This window comes from Pleuronectes platessa, chromosome 20, assembly GCF_947347685.1.
Source record: "Pleuronectes platessa chromosome 20, fPlePla1.1, whole genome shotgun sequence".
Taxonomy (NCBI): domain Eukaryota; kingdom Metazoa; phylum Chordata; class Actinopteri; order Pleuronectiformes; family Pleuronectidae; genus Pleuronectes; species Pleuronectes platessa.
Window position 1 is genome coordinate 20,616,236 of NC_070645.1, and position 19,426 is coordinate 20,635,661.

Sequence of the window (19,426 nt, forward strand, 5' to 3'; positions counted from 1 at the left end):
TTCAATTAAAATGCATATATTTTCATTCGTCCTGTTTCTTCGACTTTTCTTCAAAACTTCTTCTTCATGTGTGTGAGACGTCTTTTCGGCCCCATCCTGTCCACTTCCTCTGTCAGCTGCTGAGCCCCCATCATGCCTTGCTGGAGGGCACGTCAGCATCACTCACTGGACCGATCACTCAGCTGGAGTTCCCGCTCCTCGTGGCGAGTGGACGTCAGGACGCGTCTCCTCGTCTCCTGGTCGTCCGTCTCTGACTCGCAGATTGAGTTTGGAAACGTCAGCGATGAGTTGTTAGTGGCGACCGGCCGATAACACGAGAGGACAGAAATCTGATCCTCGTCTCAGAGGACGAGGGACGGACTGATGGCGTCTGGGTCGGAGTTCATGCTGATTCTAAAAGAGCTGCAGGAAAACGACTCCTTCTTACTTTAGATCCCAGAACGTTCTGATTCTACACAATGTCTGAAAAAGGTTTTAAACGTTTCTCCCTTTACAAATTGTAGTAAACTGACAAGCTCTCTCTCTTTTCCCTGTGTGTGTGTGTGTGTGTCTCTCGTCCTCAGTGTGTGTGTCCAGGTTTCGGTGCTGTGACATCGACACGTCCACCGGCCTCGGTCAGATCTGGTGGAGGACGAGGAAGACGTGTTACCAGATCGTAGAGCACAGCTGGTTCGAGTCCTTCATCATCTTCATGATCCTCCTCAGCTCCGGAGCGCTGGTCAGACACATCCACCACACCTTCATCTACTCTCTCTACCTTCATCTATTCTCTCTCTTCTTTCATCTATTCTCTCTATTTTCATCTACTCTCTCTACTTTAATGTCATTTAAATAAACTATTAAATAAATTCTCATAACTTAACTTTAAAGTAAAGTAAATTTACTTTAACTTTGACTTTGATTTTGAAGATGAAGAGAACTAACTTCACACTTCCAGTCTCAATCCGTCCTTTAAAATAATATATTATAATAAATTGGACGTTACCTCGTTGTCTGTAAGCGAGGGGCGGGGCCCTGACACCTGTCCCCCCCCCCCCCCCCCCCCCAGGCGTTCGAGGACATCTACATCGAACAGAGGAAGGTGGTGAAGGTGGTGCTGGAGTACTCAGACAAGATCTTCACCTACATCTTCATCCTGGAGATGTTGCTCAAGTGGCTCGCCTACGGATTCAAGAAGTACTTCACCAACTACTGGTGCTGGCTGGACTTCCTCATCGTGGATGTGAGTGACTGTCGGCAGATTAATTTACTGTTGATTGATTAATTTGTTCACATTTCATATCAGTTGATTATTTGCAAATGCAGAAAATGTATGAAGTTGGTTGTTAGATGACCTCAGCTGCGTCCTTCCAAGGACACGTTCTTCACAGCCCATGAAGGAGTGTCTGAAGGTCACATGTCCAACATGTCCAACATGTCCAACATGTCCCTATTGTCTCTATTCCTACTGTTTTATTCTTCTTCAGTTGTTTTGTTTCCTTTTCTGTCTTTGTTTGAAGTAAACAGAAAATAAAAGTGACAGAGAGCAGAAGAAATGAAAAGAACGAGGGATGAAAGATGGAGAGAGAGAGAGGGAGAGAGAGAGAGAGAGAGAGAGAGAGAGTGAGACAGAGAGAGAGAGACAAAGAGAGAGAGAGGATGACATCTCACTCTTTCTCTAGTTTAGTGTGTGTGTGTGTGTGTGTGTGTGTTCTTGTGTGTGCGCAGAGATGCCATCCCCTGAATAAAGGGGCGAGAGACACAGAGAGACAAAGAGGACGACGGAGAGCGAGAGAGAGAAAAGTCCAAACAGCCTAAAGCCAAACGATCAGCAGCAGCTTTTTAACCTCACACACACACACACACACACACACACACACACACAGATTATGATGCACACCATGCACATGCCTGCATCCAGTTGGAAATGGACACTCTCTCTCTCTGGGTGTTTCACTGATGTGGCCTGAAGCGAGAATGTGCTGAGTCACTGGATCCATGCAGACGTGAGACAGGAAACAGGAAGTGGAGGAAAGAAAGACGCTCTGGTTCTTTTAGTTCCTTCTTCACGTTGTTGTCTTCATCAGTGAAAACAGAGAATCTATCATCACACATGAATTCTACTTGTTTCCACTGTTTCTGTCTCTGTCTCGTTGAAAGATGTTTTTATTTCTGTGTTGAGTTTCTGACGACAGCTTCAAGAAACACAAAGTCGGAGAGAAATGAAACGTACGATCGTTGTTTCACGGTTTCATCTTCGGTCTTGTGGTTTGTTTTTTTTCTGACGTATTGAAAGTACCCGGGTGATGATGTCACAGTGACGGTGTAACGCCCTGTAGATTTCAGTGATAGGTCACCTGGCTCAGTTCATCTCTGTGGACCAGATGGCCGCCATGCGGGTGCTGAGGACTCTGAGGGCTCTGCGTCCTCTCCGGGCCGCGGCTCGCTTCGCTGGTATCAGGGTAAGAACCGGCGCCGCCCGGCTGGACCAGGCCACGCCCACCTGGGGCTCAGCCGGGAACTCAGAGGCTTTTACAAATGTTTCTGTTTCTGTGTTCGACGAACAAAGAAGAGAAATAAATAAAAACATGAAGCAGCTCAAACATGGACCAGGACTCGAGTCTGGTCCTGCTCTGCAGAAATAGTTCAACAATTTCATCAATTAATGAATCATAGCTCAATAAATTGAACAACTAATATTCTTTACGAATAAATGTGTTAATCACTAAATAGAGACTTTATTACAAAGTTCTTTATTTCCTTATTTTAATGGGAAATAAAAAGATTGATTGTAAAAGGGATTCACAAATGAAAAACTTGATTTTCCAATTATTATATTTTATAAAAGAGTCAATAAATATATAATTTAACTAAACATGATGTTCCCCAGTGTTCACGTTGCTCTCGTCCAGATATAAATAAGAAATCAAGCGTCCGGTGTTTCTCCGTCTCAGTCGCTGCTGAACAGTCGTTTTCTTCTCCACAGTTTTCACAGGATTGAACCGGGTCTGGATTCTGAGGAGAAACTTGACTTCACTCTAACAAGCTTCATTTCTCTTGTTCCCTCAGGAATCAGCTGATTGTTAAACCTCTTCGTCCTCAGATATCCAGGGCTCTGATTGGCCGCTCCGGTCTCCTCCCCCTCTCTCTTCGTCTTTAGATTAAAGTTCCTGCTTCTCTCTTCTGATCTCCGCCTCTTCCTGTCGTCTCTCTCTGCCCCAGGTCTCATTGGTCAGTCTGGTGGCCAACACGTTGGGCTACTCAGACTTTGCAGCCATCAAGTCCCTGAGGACCCTCCGCGCCCTGCGGCCCCTCAGAGCCCTCTCCAGATTTGAAGGCATGAGGGTAAGAGTCAGTATTAATAAAGCTAACACACCTGGGCGGCGCTGATCACAGTGAGTCAGATGAATGGAGTCAGGAGAAGCTCTGGAGAACGACTCGGTGGTTTGAGTCCATGTGAGAACAGAGCAGGAGATTATCTGGAAGCTTCACAGCAACGGAAAAAAAGACAAAGAATAGAAAAACTTAAAACTCACACAGTTTGTTCCAGGATCAACAACCCGTGAAAGAAATGAACTTTTAGTCACATCTAGAACTTTACGCCCAGGAGTGTTGTTTTTCACATCTCACCTTCTCTCTCTCTCTCTCTCCAGTATTTCCTGCTCTCTGATTGGTTCGTCTCAGACACAGAAAGTCTCTTATTGAATCAGTATTTGAACTTTTCACGTCCGTTAATCTCTGTGACCCATTTATCAGTATTATCATCAGAACATTTGACTCCGCAACAGAGGAACAGGAAACTCCTTCAGACTGAAGTCATTCATCTCCTTTGAGCGTTTGTGAAATTAAAAAAACGTTTCAGTTTTTTTCGTAATTTAAATGTTTATATAAATTATATTTGGAGAAATGAGTTAATTTAAAGTGACTCTGGTTCACAGGAAGTTCACGACCGGATCGAGATGCTGGGGAAATAAACACCTGAGCTTTCAATCTCCCATGATCCTCTGCTCCTTTCTTTGTATGGCTAATGCGATAAGCTCTCGTGTCATGTGACAATGCTCGGCGCTCTGCACCACGCTGCTCGCTCAGCACGGGATTCTGGGTAGAAGAGGTGCATTGTGGGTACAGCGAGGAGACTGAACTGACATCAGCTCTCGTCTCCGTGTTCACACACAGAGACGAGAGCTGGTTCCTCCGACTGAGTCCTGAAGAAACGTGTAGTTCATCATGGTGCGGACAAATACAACTTTATTTCTAAATTGCTTCACAAAATATATACAGACAGAACTAAAAGAAAGATAAAAGAAAATATTAGGGTCAATAAACTGTTAAAAACATCTAATGTCTAATCTATTGAGACAAATAGTTTCAGAACCTCGAGGTCAAACGTCTGATAGAACCACAGAATTTAACATTGTGTGATTTGTGATTAGAAATCAACTCCACAAGTTAAACAAATAAAACACTGAGGACTCAAAAGCTGTTTTCAGATCTAAAATAGACCACTGACATGTTCCTCACATGTTCCTGTGTGAACGAGTCGGACCCGACAACCTGCTGCTTCTGCATCACAAACACCAACTACACAACATGTAAACACACAACTGTGCAGAGTTCATATCTGAAAACAGCTTCTGTGTTAAATCTGACCAGTTGCCAAGATTTCAGCTTTTCCTCATGTAAGGAAAGTGTGTATTTCAGTGCTTGTTGTGTGTGTTTGTGTGTTTGTGTGTTTGTGTGCGTCACCCTGCCTCTCTCGCCCCTCCAGGTGGTGGTGAACGCTCTGATCGGGGCGATTCCCTCCATCATGAACGTGCTGCTGGTCTGCCTCATCTTCTGGCTCATCTTCAGCATCATGGGCGTGAACCTGTTCGCCGGGAAGTTCGGCCGCTGCGTGAACCGCACGGGTCACATCTACGACTCGGCCTTCATCAACAACAAGTCGGAGTGCGAGGCGCTCAACGACAGCTCGCTCTACTACTGGACCAAGGTCAAGGTCAACTTCGACAACGTGGGCGCCGGGTACCTGGCTCTGCTGCAAGTGGTCAGTTTGACACTTCTTCTTATTCACTGGATATTTAGCAAAACAGACTTTTGCATTTTTACAGATTACTCTGTTCAAGTACAACCGAGAGTTTCGGGAAATGATGAAGAACAAAGTCGACTTGTTCTTGTATATTTACTCCTTCACTCCTCGTGGTCTTCCTCCTCGTGTCAGGACGTAACAACACTGTCAACGTGTGAAACAACAACAGGAACCAAACGTTGTGTGAATAAAAGCTGCTCGACGACTTCAGATCAAATTAAAACCTCCACAAACTGAAGGAGGGTTGACTCCCCCCCTCCCTCCCTCCCTCCCTCCCTCCCTCGCTCGCTCCCTCCCTCCCTCCCCTCATCTCGTCGTCCATTTGCGTCTTCGCTTTAATTTTCCTCCCACACCTGCTCTTCTTCATCACTCTCACTTTTGACTTTTCCACTCGTCCGCTCTGCCTCCCTCTCGGCTTTTAAGTCTTTAACGTGTCTCTCTCTCTCTGTCTCTCTCTCTTTCTATCTCTCTCTCTCTCTCTCTCTCTGTCTCTGTCTCTGTCTCTGTCTCTCTCTCTCTCTCTCTCTCTCTCTCTGTCTCTCTCTCTCTCTCTCTCTCTCTCTGTCTCTCTCTCTGTCTCTCTCTGTCTCTCTCTCCCTTTCTCTCTCTCTCTGTCTCAATCTCTCTCTCTCTCTCTATCTCTCTCTCTCTCTCTCTCTCTCTGGTCTTTAATTATGTTTCAATTAAACTGATGTAAAACTAAATATCTTATTGATATAAGAAACTTTTCTGTGACATTAATAATTTAGTTCTCAATGAATTCCATCAAAATCATAAATTATATTTTTAAAACCACATTTCAAAGCCTTTATTTCATATAAAGTTCATTTTTAAATGAAGATATGAGACACTTTCTTTCCTCTGCATTGAGGCTGAAACTTCTTTATCTCCATCGGTGCGTTCTGCCTTCAATCCGTTTTTATGTCATTTATTTTTTCTGCCTCTTTCCATCCCTCGCTCTCCGTCTCTCCAGCATCCGTTAGCAAACACAACATGAACAAAGCCAATTACAGCCCCTGAAACTTTCCTCCACCGCCTCCTCCTCCTCCATCTCTCCATCACCTCGATCTCCTCCGTTACAAGCCCTCGTTTCCGTCCTCCCTCTCCTCTCTCTCTCTCCCTCCGTCTCAAATTTGTTCTCTCTTTCCTTCTCTCGCTCTCTGTCGCCCACCACGGGAGTCCTGAGAGCCTCCAATCAATCAGCGTCTGAGAGGCTTTTATTTTTAGAGCGACTCCAGCCAAGTGGGAGGGAAATGGAAAGACTGGGAGAGAGAGAGAGAGAGAGAGGGAGAGAGAGAGAGAGAGAGAGAGAGAGAGAGAGAGAGAGAGACAGCAGAGAGATGGAGGGATGAGGGACAGATGGAGGAAGGTGGAGAAAAGATTGTGGAGATCTGTAAAAGGAAAAAGGAAGAAATGAGGGATGGAGGAGGAGAAGAGAGAGGGATGCAGATCGGAGAGGAGGACGAGAAGAAGACGTCCATCTCGTCGCCATTATCGGTCACCATGGCAACCGGTCGCACGTCTGGTCGGCGTGGAAATGGTTGGCGGGGGCAACCCTCCCATCAGCATCTGGAAATATCTTCACGCTGTAAAAACATAATTCATAGAAACAAAAAGTTTCCTCTGTCGGCTCTGAAATATTCTTATTGACTTGAAATCAGATTCTAGAACTGAACGATCTAGAATCTGTGGAACACATCACCTCCTCTGACTCTGACTCTTGAATATGATGTAGTTATATAAACAGAATGAATCAGATTTAATGAGTCGACATTTCACTGAATCTGTTCAGAACAAAGTCGCCTGTTTTCACATCCGTTAAAAAAACAATCACCTTTTACAGTGTGACCAGTCTCACTCACTTCCGACAGACCATAATAACAACAGGTGGAAACCTCTCTCTCTCTGTCTCTCTCCCTCTCTCTCTCTCTCTCCCTCTCTCTCCCTCTCTCTCCCTCTCTCTCTCTCTCTCTCTCTCTCCCAGCTGAGGAAGGAAGTCCTAAAAAGGACGTGTTGAACGTTCACCGTTTCTGACTCTATTAACTCATTTTCCTGTGCAAGACGAAGGCTTCAGTTGCTGTGTGTGTGTGTGTGTGTGTGTGTGTGTGTGTGTGTGTGTGTGTGTGTGTGTGTGTGTTCATGTAGTCTCAAACTTCCAGTGATACTTGTGAACAGCCCCCCCCCCCCCCAGCGTCTCGACACCGACTCACTGGTCCCGTCCTCGGCTCGGCCCCTTTCCTTCATCGTGCTCTTTGAGGATCATGAACTTTCTGCTGTGGACACAAACTTCTCTTCACATGTTCTGAGCAGTAAATTCATTTTTCTGTTCCTTCAGGCGACGTTCAAAGGTTGGATGGAGATCATGTACGCAGCCGTGGATTCCAGAGCCGTGAGTTACTTTACGTTCTTTAACCAGATGAAATAAGATTCAACACGACGTTAGAAATGAGATGAGATGAACCAGTTGGGATTTGATTTAATAAAAATCTGTTAGTTAAGTTTCTGGATCCGCACATTGATCCAGATACACGACACAGTCCCAGCACACCTTCCACAAAATATTAAAAATCTGTCTCGTTGTTTCTAGTCAGACAAACAGAACCTCCTCGTCCGGGCGATGAAGAGAGTTTCTTGTTCTTAATGATCTTGTTGTTTGTTTCTCGCAGGTCGAGGAGCAGCCGATCAAAGAAATCAATCTGTACATGTACCTGTACTTCGTCATCTTCATCATCTTCGGCTCCTTCTTCACCCTGAACCTCTTCATCGGAGTCATCATCGACAACTTCAACCAACAGAAACGAAAGATGAGTCCCGCTGCCGCTACACAGTTCACTCACATTCACAGAATCTGAAGTTTTTCTCTCTATCTTTAGTGGTTTTTATTATTTCTGTCTTCTTATTATTTATGCTGTTTTATTCAAATTTGACAGTTTTATCATCTTTTACATTGAAATCTTTTACAATGTATAAGCGCTTTTCTTCCTGAATTTGTGTCGTTGGCTTTAAATCCACTAATTGATTGGTTTGAAAGGTGATATATAAATAAAACAAATAAAACAAAGTTTAAATGAAATGTAAAACAACAGTTGTTGACGTGGTGAGGCAGTGTGGGACGATGGGACTCGTCTCTGATTGGCTGAGCTGCCGTTTACAAAAATCCTTCATCTGGTTCAAATACAGAGTTAAAACCACAAAGATGTAAAAAGTGTATAAAAGTAATCAACACGTCTATTTGTTTTTAGACACTTTAAAACATGTTGTGTCTTTCAGGACAATGAGAATGATTGTGAAGTGTGTGTGTGTGTGTGTGTTTACTTAGGAGGACAGGACATCTTCATGACAGAGGAGCAGAAGAAATATTACAACGCCATGAAGAAACTTGGCTCCAAGAAACCTCAGAAGCCGATCCCCCGACCCACGGTACCAGAACACTGCACTTCACAATAAAAGACATTTTGAAGAAGCAGGTCATTTAACATGAGTTTGGAGTTTTCATGAACAGAAAACTACGACAATTAAAATTATTCAACAACAATAATCACAAAGTTCTACCTCTAACATGAGCAGATTTCAAAATAAAGCTCTAATGTCCTCAGCTGTTGAGATAAGTTCAAATGTTTAAAAGTACACGTAGAGAAGGTGAAGCGTCTTTCTTCTAGAACCTTCTGCAGGGCTTCTTCTTCGACCTGGCCGGGAAGCAGGCCTTCGACATCATCATCATGGTTCTGATCCTCTTCAACATGATCACCATGATGGTGGAGACGGACGAGCAGTCCCCACAGATGGAGTACATCCTGAACAACGTCAACCTGGCCTTCATCATCGTCTTCACCGCCGAGTGCCTCACCAAGATCGTGGCGCTGCGCTGCTACTTCTTCACCGTCGGCTGGAACATCTTCGACTTCGTGGTCGTGATCCTCTCCATCGTCGGTGAGTCGTCTGGGATCCACGATCCAGATCCAGATCAACGGGTTCTAAATCAGCTGATTAGAACTCAATCAATCAATCAATCAAATTTTATTTGTATAGCCCATATTCACAAATTACAATTCATCTCATAGGGCTTTAACAGGGTGTGACATCCTCTGTCCTTAACCCTCAGCAAGAGTCAGGAAAAACGCACACACTTAAAATGATGGTTTAAAATATAATAAACATGATCAGAATGATTTGACTCCGAGAAAAAACCTTAATCATCAGGTCGGGTTCAGAGGTGTGTGACTGGTCGAGTGTGTGTGTGTGTGTGTGTTTGTGTGGGTGTGTGTGTCCAGTCTGACATGACAGTTATCCGTCAACAAAGTGACCATCAGTGTAGCCTCGATGTTTATCCAGCTTCAAGGTCCCATATGGTCATATACAGGACCACACACACACACACACACACACACACACACACACACACACACAATAGCCAAAACAGGTACTTTAGAGATCAGTGCTCGTATTTTGTGTTGCTGCTGCTGTTAGCTTGACAAGAATGTGTGTGTGTGCATGTGTATGTGTGTGCGTGTGTGTCTGTGTGTGTCTGTGTGTGCGTGTCTGGGGGAGGTGAAGGTAACAGCAGCAATCAGAGCTGCCAGAGGGCGTTCCCTAGAGACAAATCAAACATGAATGACCCGTTACATCAGCTGGTCCATGTGTGTGTCTCTGTGTGTGTGTGCGCGAGCATGTGTAGGTGTGTGTGTGTCTTTCTGTGATAGTTTGAACAAACCATGGTTTGTGAGGACATTTTGTCGGCTCCTGCTACGACTCAGTTTTAAGGGTGAGGGTTGGTGATGGGTGGGGGGGGGGGATTGGTCCTGTGTCCCCCCCCCCCCCCCCCCCCCCTCCCTCCCGGCAGTAGTGTTGATGTATGATGTGATGGTGACTCCCTCAACTCCCCCCCGCTCATCCCTTCAATCAGCCATCACTCACCCCTGGAAGACAGATGAAGGTGTGTGTGTCTGTGTGTGTCTGTGTGTGTCTGTGTGTGTCTGTGTGTGTCTGTGTGTGTGTTTGACTCGACAGCTCAGTAATCAGAGCAGATCGGACATGATGTCACTCTTAGGACGTCCTGGACGAGAGGAGCACGTCTTCAGCTTCTGGTTTTCAGATGATAAAGGGACCAAGGCAGGAAATAGTTTCTAATCAGAACCAATCAGAGTCAAGTACAGGTAGACTCGGCCCACATAAGTGATGACCACAGGACGTACGTATGTCCGACAAAATTCTTTAGTCCCTAAATCACAACGTGAAACCAGAACTAACATGAATCTTGGTTCAGATGTTCGGGTGAGAAAACGAGATCTGATCTGAACCTTCTTCTTCTCCTCTTCTTCTGCTCTTCAGGGATCGTGCTCGCTGACATCATCGAGAAGTACTTTGTGTCCCCGACCCTCTTCCGAGTGATCCGATTGGCTCGTATCGGACGTATCCTGCGTCTCATCAGAGGAGCCAAAGGCATCCGGACGTTACTGTTCGCCCTCATGATGTCACTTCCTGCTCTGTTCAACATCGGGCTCCTCTTGTTCCTGGTCATGTTCATCTACGCCATCTTCGGCATGGCCAACTTCGCCTACGTGAAGCGTCAGTCGGGAATCGACGACATGTTTAACTTCGAGACGTTTGGGAACAGTATGATCTGCTTGTTCCAGATCACCACCTCCGCCGGGTGGGACAGTCTGCTCAGCCCCATCCTCAACAACTCCCCCGAGGAGTGCAACCCCCACCTCCCCCACACCGGCACCACGGTCAAGGGGAACTGCGGGAACCCGTCCGTGGGCATCACCTTCTTCGTCACGTACATCATCATCTCCTTCCTCATCGTGGTGAACATGTACATCGCCATCATCCTGGAGAACTTCAGCGTGGCCACGGAGGAGAGCACGGAGCCGCTGAGCGAGGACGACTTCGAGATGTTCTACGAGGTTTGGGAGAAGTTTGACTCGGAGGCGACGCAGTTTATCGAGTACGCAAAACTGTCCGACTTCGCCGACTCGCTGTCGGAGCCGCTGCGCATCACCAAGCCCAACAAGATCAAGCTCATCTCCATGGACCTGCCCATGGTCAGCGGGGACAAGATCCACTGCCTGGACATCCTGTTCGCCTTCACCAAGCGAGTCCTGGGGGAGTCGGGCGAGATGGACGCCCTCAAGCAGCAGATGGAGGAGAAGTTCATGATGGCCAACCCTTCCAAGATCTCCTATGAGCCAATCACAACGACTCTGAGGCGGAAGCAGGAGGACGTCTCGGCCACGGTGATCCAGAGGTGCTACCGCAGACACCTGGTGAGGCGGCAGATGAAGGCCGCCTCCTACTTGTATCGTCAGATCACAACTCCTCGACACGCAGGAGGCGTCTGTGAAGAAGGAGGCGAGGGGATGTTCGGTGAAGACGCTCCTGAGAAGGAAGGGCTGATCGCCGCCATGATGAGGGAGAACTACGGCTCCAGTCTGCTGGGGATCGAACACTCCGAGACCGTTTCCTCCACCTCCTCTCCGCCGTCGTACGACAGCGTGACGCGAGCCACCTCCGAGGTATTCCACCCGCTTGTTGTCAACACAGGAGTCGTTGTTGTTGTTGTTGACGCTGCAGGAAGTGAACCCAGCGAACAGTCGTCCTCGGTGCTCGACCCGGACCAGCGACAGGAAGCGGTTCCGTAGCTGGAACCGAATAAGCATTTAACAGACCAGGGTTCTCTTGTGTTCTGTTGTCTGCTGAATGTACCACAGCTGGGGAACGCTGGAGAGGAACCGCATGGGAGCGAGGAGCAGCAGGAGGTGCAGGAGGCGCAGGAGGCGCGAGGGAAAGGAAACAACGTGGAATATTTACTATCTTAATGTTACTTCCTGTTCCCTGAGAAGTTTCCTGGACTCGACAGCGAGTTCCTTGACTGGGAAACAGACAAACTGCAGAGAAGGAAACCAGTGAAAGACAGAAGAGGAGAGAAGAACCTCCTCTGGATCCCTCTGACCTTCTGGGTCTCTGGTGTTTTCAGGACATTGACTGACCTTTGACCTCAGCTACAGGGGTCAGAGCAACTATATCACAGATGTATCCATCATTTATTGGCCTGGGGGGGTGTGCCTTCCCACAGATGATCAAAGTGCTCGGAGTTAGCCGGGCTGTGAGAGCGACGCCGTTTCCCTCATGCTAACAGACGCTCGAGGGGGGGGGGGGGGGGGGGAACAGTGAACGTGATTTTAACAATGTTTTGGTAGTAAAAGTATAACTTTCTTGATGTTACCAGTCTTTTAATAGCGGTACGATTATTACTATTTTTTATATTTTTTAGAGTAAGTTGAAGAAAACAATACGCAGTCTCCCTCTTTGACTCCAGAGGGCGCTGGTGACGAACGAGCGACTGAACTACAACGTTGAAACAGACGAGAGAAGAGAAGGAGAAAAATCTGAAGAACCGGAGAAGCAACGTCATCAGTTTTTAGTTTTAACTTCACTTTAACACATCTGGATCACGTCACATCCAAGAAGAGCCGCGAGGGTTTTATTATTCTCTTCTGAAAACGTTTGCGATAACACCAAAAATCTGAAAGTGCACAATGAGATTTAGTCGCGGACTCTTCCAGCTGTGATTGTAATGGGGGGGTGGGGGGGGGGGACGTCGTCCTCGGCTCCATGACCAGCGGGTGATTTGTCCTCGTAAATATTACATAGAATTACAAATACTACGACTTAATTCTCTTAAAATTTGAACTTTTTTCCCGTAACACTATGACTCAATTGTTGTCAATTTCTGACTTTATTTCTCATCAAATTATGAATTTGTTTTGAACAATTGACCCATTTATCAATAGAACGACTTTCATATCTTAAAATCTGAAGGCGTTAATCATGTTGTTTACTTCAAAGTAGGAAAAATATTGTTTCATCCAGTTAAAAGCGAAGCGAAGAACCAAACAACATAAAGTCAGTTAATATGTTAAAGTTCAAAACATCATAGAAAAGTGTCGGACTGTGTGAATCGCTCACGAGACTGTTAGCAGCAGTGATGTCACTATTCACGACAAATCACCCGTCAACTCCGTCTGGTCTGAGTTTGGCTCCGCCCACATTGGATTGTCGAACGACCAGAGAGCGACATCACAATCTCATCCCCGTTTAGTTTTCACTCATCCTCGTGTTTGAGCTACGATCAGTGTCCTGGATAAAAACCCGAGTTAGCCACCAGGTGGCAGCAGAGACTCGGTTCTGCTGTCGGCTCTAAATTCTCCGACTCGTTTGTCGCTGAAGAACATTTGAGATTATTCATCTCTGAATTCATGAAGCTGTTTATTTCTGTAACAAAAGCAACATAAAACAGATCAAATCCAACAAACTGGAGGAAGTGAGGAGACGAGAGGGTTTCATCCTTTTTCTTCTTTGTGTCTTTTGATTTCATTTGTCGACGATGAGAAACATATTTAATTAACCAGATTTACACTGTAAACTTATTCCTTGTGACAACAGTTTGAAAAGTGAACCAGCGTCTGCAGCGGTTTGTTTCCAGGACACTGAAACCACGACGCTCAAAGCTTCTTCACTTCCTGTTTCACTAAATGATATGAAGAGTTTCATGTGAAATCAAAGTGATAATTTCTGATGCAGTGATTCCTGTTTAGTTTCTTAACTGAGAAGTGAAACTGAAGGTTTGGAACAATTGGACCAAAGTTCAAAAGATAGAAAATAAATGTTTTCCCTCACAATCGATCGATTTAAAAAAAAAAAAAACTCAAAGGTATTTTATTTTTCTTTTAACAAATCTTGAGATTGAAAAGAAACTCTTCAAATCACATCACAGCTTTAATTATGTATATTTATTTATTTATTTATTTATTCATTGGATGATTTCTGGTCGATTGCTTTGTTTGATCTCAGATTCAGATTTCATGGAGGCTCCACCCTGACACGACTCTTTATCTATTTTGCACAGAGAAACAAAAAAGACCAAACCGCGTTAAGCAATAACGGTTTGCCGACACATTCAAGTGAATTCTTAGAGAATCTTTTTCTCACTGTTTGAATCTGTCGCTGATCTGAGGAAAACACCTGAAATGCACAAGAACACCTGAACGAGTTGAAGAGACTTGTTTCCCTGATGCAGCACAGACAGTGTTACTGAGGAATCACAGACGAACACACTGACATGAAGCTGCGTGTTTTTATTCAAGTGTCAAAGTGTGCGTACAGCGTTTGTTTGGTCGATATCAATATTACCAACCTCTCTCTCTCTCTCTCTCTCTCTCTCTCTCTCTCTCTCTCTCTCTCTCTCTCTCTCTGTCCCCCGGGGGATCTTTACTAAACGCTTTATTAGACTAATATGAAAAAGGGAAAAAGACAAAAAAGAAGAGTTTTACTGGTCTGGACTCTGTTTCTACTAGATTCTATTGAGATAATAAACATGTAGGTAAATACTTAAGACACTGCTGAACTGTGCGGAGGCGTCTCCAGGTTGCAGTGGTGCTGAAGGGCTGTTTCCAGTAGCAATAGACCCAGAGTGTGCCTGCTACACATCAACCCAACTCTCCAAGCCATGCTCCCACTTTGACTGACTGGCTGATTGACTGATTAAGTGTTTTTGATAATGAGCAAGGTCCACGGTCTCTCATCCCCCCCCCCCCCCCCCCCCCGTCACCGCTGAGGCTCAGCACTGAGAGCCGATTGGCTGATGACACGATTACAGGAAACGACTGAAAGGTTCAGATTCACGAAGACGTTCAAAACGATCAAATCAGAAAACTGGGCTGGTTCATAAAGTCAAGATGCAAATCTGCATCATTCAGGAAAATAAATTGACCTCCTCAGTTACAATATGAGAAATTTAATTAAAAAGGATTGTGCTGCCTTTTCTGAAGTGGTACAAGAGTCGATGATTTGTGTAATAATTCAAACGTCAGAATGTTTCCACAGCGCAGGGAATGAAAACCCGGAATCGAACGTCTGATTCTCTGATGGAACTGTTCCTGGTTTGGAACAAAAGCTTCATTCAACGGTTTGTGTTGAACTTCGGTGAATCTGGACCTTTGGTTTCACTGAGCACAAAATCTTCAGCTGCACATCGACTGTGTCGCTTCAGAGCAGAAAACTGAACCCGAGTTCTGAGTCCGGGCGGGAAACAGGAACTCAAACCGGCCCGTGTGTCACCTTCAAAATAAAAGGACAAACTCGTAGGTACCAACCCGGAGGACATGCACAGGAAGTGGTGTCATTGTTCATTGTTGTTACTGTTGTTACTCTTGACTCTGTGAAATGCAATACAACACTTGTGTAACCAGGCGGCGAGTGAAGCTGCATCTTCTTTACCGAACCGAGTCAGTTCGTGGATTTGGTTTTTCCAGGCGTCCTCTCACTGCTTCAACCACCGTCGCCCCGTTTACACCGCAACTGGTTTCACACCGATTGTCAAAGTGGTTCCGTCGGGTCTTCATATCAGTCACACAGAAACCTCATTTCTCCAGATGGTTGCCTTGATTCAGGTGAGGAGGAGACGAGAGGCTGAATATTTCACTTCCTGATCATCAAGTTGTTTGTAACGGAGGCTCAGAGAGTTCATCACGAACACGTCAGGTTGGAAAAGGTCAAATCACAGTTTTGAAGACGAGAGGTTTATTTATATGAGCATTGTTAATGTGAGTGGATCCACGTCAGAGATTTTACTTTGAAAGAGTCAGGAACATAAAGAAGACGGACAGGAAGTGGGAGATTCTTCTACAGTAGTGCCCTGAACAAATTCAACAACTGAACATTACACACATGAAAATATCAATAAGTGAGAAAGTTATGAGGTTTTCCTCCGACCTCAGTGAAACCTCGGTGTAAAGGAGGCGAAGCTGTGCCTCAGTGACCCCCCCCCCCGTGTTTTAGAGACAATAATTGAAATATATATACACACTTTTTAGGTACTTTGAGTTGAAATACTTTAGTATTTTGCAAATTCATGTCTCTGTATATAAAAGAAAAAAGCCTCCTGTAATAAACCAGAACAAATTTAATACTGAATCTACAGTGTTGGTTTTAGTTTGAAGTTTCTGTGTCTACCTATATATTTATGTCTTTAATACAAAATATTAGAGCGAGAGAGAGAAGACATGAGGAAGGAGAGAGGGGAAGAGGAGGAGAGAAGGAGGAAGGATAGAGGGGAAGAGGACGAAGGAAGGAGGAAGGATAGAGGGGAAGAGGAGGAAGCAGAGAGGGGAAGATGAGGAAGGAGAGAGAGCAGGAGGAAGGAGAGAGGGGAAGAGGAGAAAGGAGAGAGTAGACGAGGAGGTAGGAGAGGGGAAGAGGAGAAATGAGGAAGGAGAGAGTGGAAGAGGAAACATGAGGAAGGAGAGAGAGGAGGAGGAAGGAGAGGGGAAGAGGCGACATGAAGGAAATGAGTTTTAAAATCTGTGGTAATACTGCCTCCTGCTGGAGAAAACAGGCACTGCAAGAGAGAGGGGAAGAGGAGACATGAGGAAGGAGTGAGGGGAAGAGGAGGAAGGAGAGAGAGGAGGAGGAGAGGGGAAGAAGAGACATGAGGAAGGAGAGAGTGGAAGAGGAGAGGAGGAAGGAGAGAAGGGAAGAGGAGGAAGGAGAGAGGAGAAATGAGGAAGGAGAGAGTGGAAGAGGAGAAATGAGGAAGGAGAGAGTGGAAGAGGAGAGGAGGAAGGAGAGAGGGGAAGGGGAGGAAGGAGAGAGGAGAAGAGGAGGTAGTAGAGGGGAAGAGGAGGCAGAAGAAGTGAGGGGAAGAGGAGGAAGGAGACATGAGGAAGGAGAGAGTGGAAGAGGAGGAAGGAGAGAGGAGAAAGGAGAGAGGAGAAATGAGGAGGGAGAGAGTGGAAGAGGAGAGGAGGAAGGAGAGGGGAAGAGGAGACATGAAGGAAATGAGTTTTAAAATCTGTGGTAATACTGCCTCCTGCTGGAGAAAACAGGCACTGCAAGAGAGAGTGGAAGAGGAGACATGAGGAAGGAGTGAGGGGAAGAGGAGGAAGGAGAGAGAGGAGGGAGGAGAGAGTGGAAGAGGAGAGGAGGAAGGAGAGAGGGGAAGAGGAGAGGAGGAAGGAGAGAGGGGAAGAGGAGGAAGGAGAGAGGAGAAGAGGAGGTAGTAGAGGGGAAGAGGAGGCATAAGGAAGGAGTGAGGGGAAGAGGAGGAAGGAGACATGAGGAAGGAGAGAGTGGAAGAGGAGGAAGGAGAGAGGAGAAAGGAGAGAGGAGAAATGAGGAGGGAGAGAGTGGAAGAGGAGAGGAGGAAGGAGAGGGGAAGAGGAGACATGAGGAAGGAGAGAGTGGAAGAGGAGGAAGGAGAGAGAGGAGGAGGAGGAGGGAGAGAGGAGAAGGGGAGGGAGGAGAGGGGAAGAGGAGACATGAGGAAGGAGAGAGTGGAAGAGGAGGAAGGAGAGAGAGAGGAGGAGGAAGGAGAGAGGAGAAGGGGAGGGGAAGAGGAGACATGAGGAAGGAGAGAGTGGAAGAGGAGAGGAGGAAGGAGAGAGGGGAAGAGGAGGAAGGACAGAGGAGAGGGAGAGGGGAAGAGGAGTCATGAGGAATTAGTGAGTGGAAGAAGAGAGAGGAGGAGGAAGGAGAGAGTGGAAGAGGAGAGGAGGGAGGAGAGGGGAAGAGGAGACATAAAGGAAATAAGTTTTAAAATCTGTGGTAATACTGCCACCTGCTGGAGAAAATAGGCACTGCAAGAGAGGGGAAGAGGAGACATGAGGAAGGAGTGAGGGGAAGAGGAGGAAGGAGAGAGGGGAGGAGGAGGAAGGAGAGAGGAGAAGGGGAGGGAGGAGAGGGGAAGAGGAGAGGAGGAAGGAGAGAGGGGAAGAGGAGGAAGGACAGAGGAGAGGAGGGAGGAGAGGGGAAGAGGAGACATAAAGGAAATGAGTTTTAAAATCTGTGGTAATACTGCCTCCTGCTGGAGAAAATAGGCACTGCAAGAGAGGGGAAGAGGAGACATGAGGAATGAGTGAGTGGAAGAAGAGAGAGGAGGAGGAAGGAGAGAGGAGAAGAGGAGGTAGGAGAGGGGAAGAGGAGACATGAGGAAGGAGTGAGGGGAAGAGGAGAGGATGAAGGAGAGAGGGGAAGAGGAGAGGATGAAGGAGAGCGGGGAAGAGGAGAGGAGGAAGGAGAGAGGGGAAGAGGAGACATGAGGAAGAAGAGAGTGGAAGAGGAGAGGAGGAAGGAGAGAGGGGAAGAGGAGAGGAGGAAGGAGAAGAGGAGACATGAGGAAGGAGTGAGGGGAAGAGGAGGAAGGACAGAGGAGAGGAGGAAGGAGAGGGGAAGAGTAGTCATGAGGAATGAGTGAATGGAAGAAGAGAGAGGAGGAGGAAGGAGAGAGGAGAAGAGGAGGTAGGAGAGGGGAAGAGGAGGCATAAGGAAGGAGAGAGTGGAAGAGGAGGAAGGAGGAGAGGGGAAGAGGAGACATGAGGTAGGGGAGAGTGGAAGAGGAGAGGAGGAAGGAGAGAGGGGAAGAGGAGGAAGGAGAGGAGGAAGAAGAGGGGAAGAGGAGAGGAGACATGAAGGAAATTTTTAAAATCTGTGGTAATACTGCCTCCTGCTGGAGAAAACCGGCACTGCAAGAGAGAGGGGAAGAGGAGACATGAAGGAGTGAGTGGAAGGAGAGTAGAGGAGGAAGGAGAAGAGGAGGAAGGAGAAGAGGAGGAAGGAGAAGAGGAGGAAGGAGAGGGGAAGAGGAGACATGAGGAAGGAGTGAGTGGAAGGAGAGAGGGGACGAGGAGGAAGGAGAGAGTGGACTCCCTCCTCACCCTGACTCTGATTCCTCAGCACAATTCGTGGATCTTGATTAAAGGAGAATCCAGTTTCCAGTGGACTGATATTAGTGATTGTGTGATTTGCTGCAGCTTGTTGTGAGTTACACTGAGTGATGTTCTATTGAAATGTGTTGTCATGAAACTAACTACTTCTCTGATGTAACGTCTAAATTTAACTTTGACTCTGTTTGCATCTTATATACTCTCATTTGCTTTTCATCAGTAAATATTGAGACAGAACTGAAGAATTAAAAACACAGACTCAGTGGATCTACAGCAAATCATCGTTTATTCTCCTGCACGTTTAAAAGCAAATAAAAGTAGAAGCTTGTCTGTGGACGTTGGACCTGCTCTGCCTCGGCAGCGTGTTCCCGTTCGAACTACGTGTTTGAATCCCAACGACTCACAGACACTTCACAGTCGACCAACATTCAAACGCTGCAGAGCCCGTGACGCCCCCTAGTGGTAAAACAGAAATACAGTACAGAAACCCACCCTCCCAGTTAAGCCCAATCTGTCACTCAAATAAATTAACCCGATAGTTTTGCGTCAGCGTCCATCAGTGTTTGCATCAGTGCTTTAGGGGTTCTCACGATTCAATGGAGAAAAGAAATTGTTTCACTTCATGAGTTGTTCTTTCAAA

At 46.3% G+C, this 19,426-nt stretch overlaps 1 protein-coding gene across 1 annotated transcript in view; it reads left to right on the forward strand.

Moving 5' to 3' along the window:
• The window catches only part of LOC128425911 (sodium channel protein type 4 subunit alpha-like), a 73,345-nt gene extending 61,146 nt beyond the window's left edge, over positions 1-12,199 (forward strand). The window contains 9 exon segments of the mRNA XM_053412751.1: positions 564-718; positions 1,049-1,222; positions 3,202-3,324; positions 4,748-5,023; positions 7,401-7,454; positions 7,732-7,873; positions 8,385-8,485; positions 8,725-8,995; positions 10,394-12,199. Of these exon segments, the coding sequence (XP_053268726.1) occupies positions 564-718; positions 1,049-1,222; positions 3,202-3,324; positions 4,748-5,023; positions 7,401-7,454; positions 7,732-7,873; positions 8,385-8,485; positions 8,725-8,995; positions 10,394-11,706 (2,609 nt within the window). The 3' untranslated portion in view covers positions 11,707-12,199.
• Positions 12,200-19,426: the final 7,227 nt, after the last annotated feature.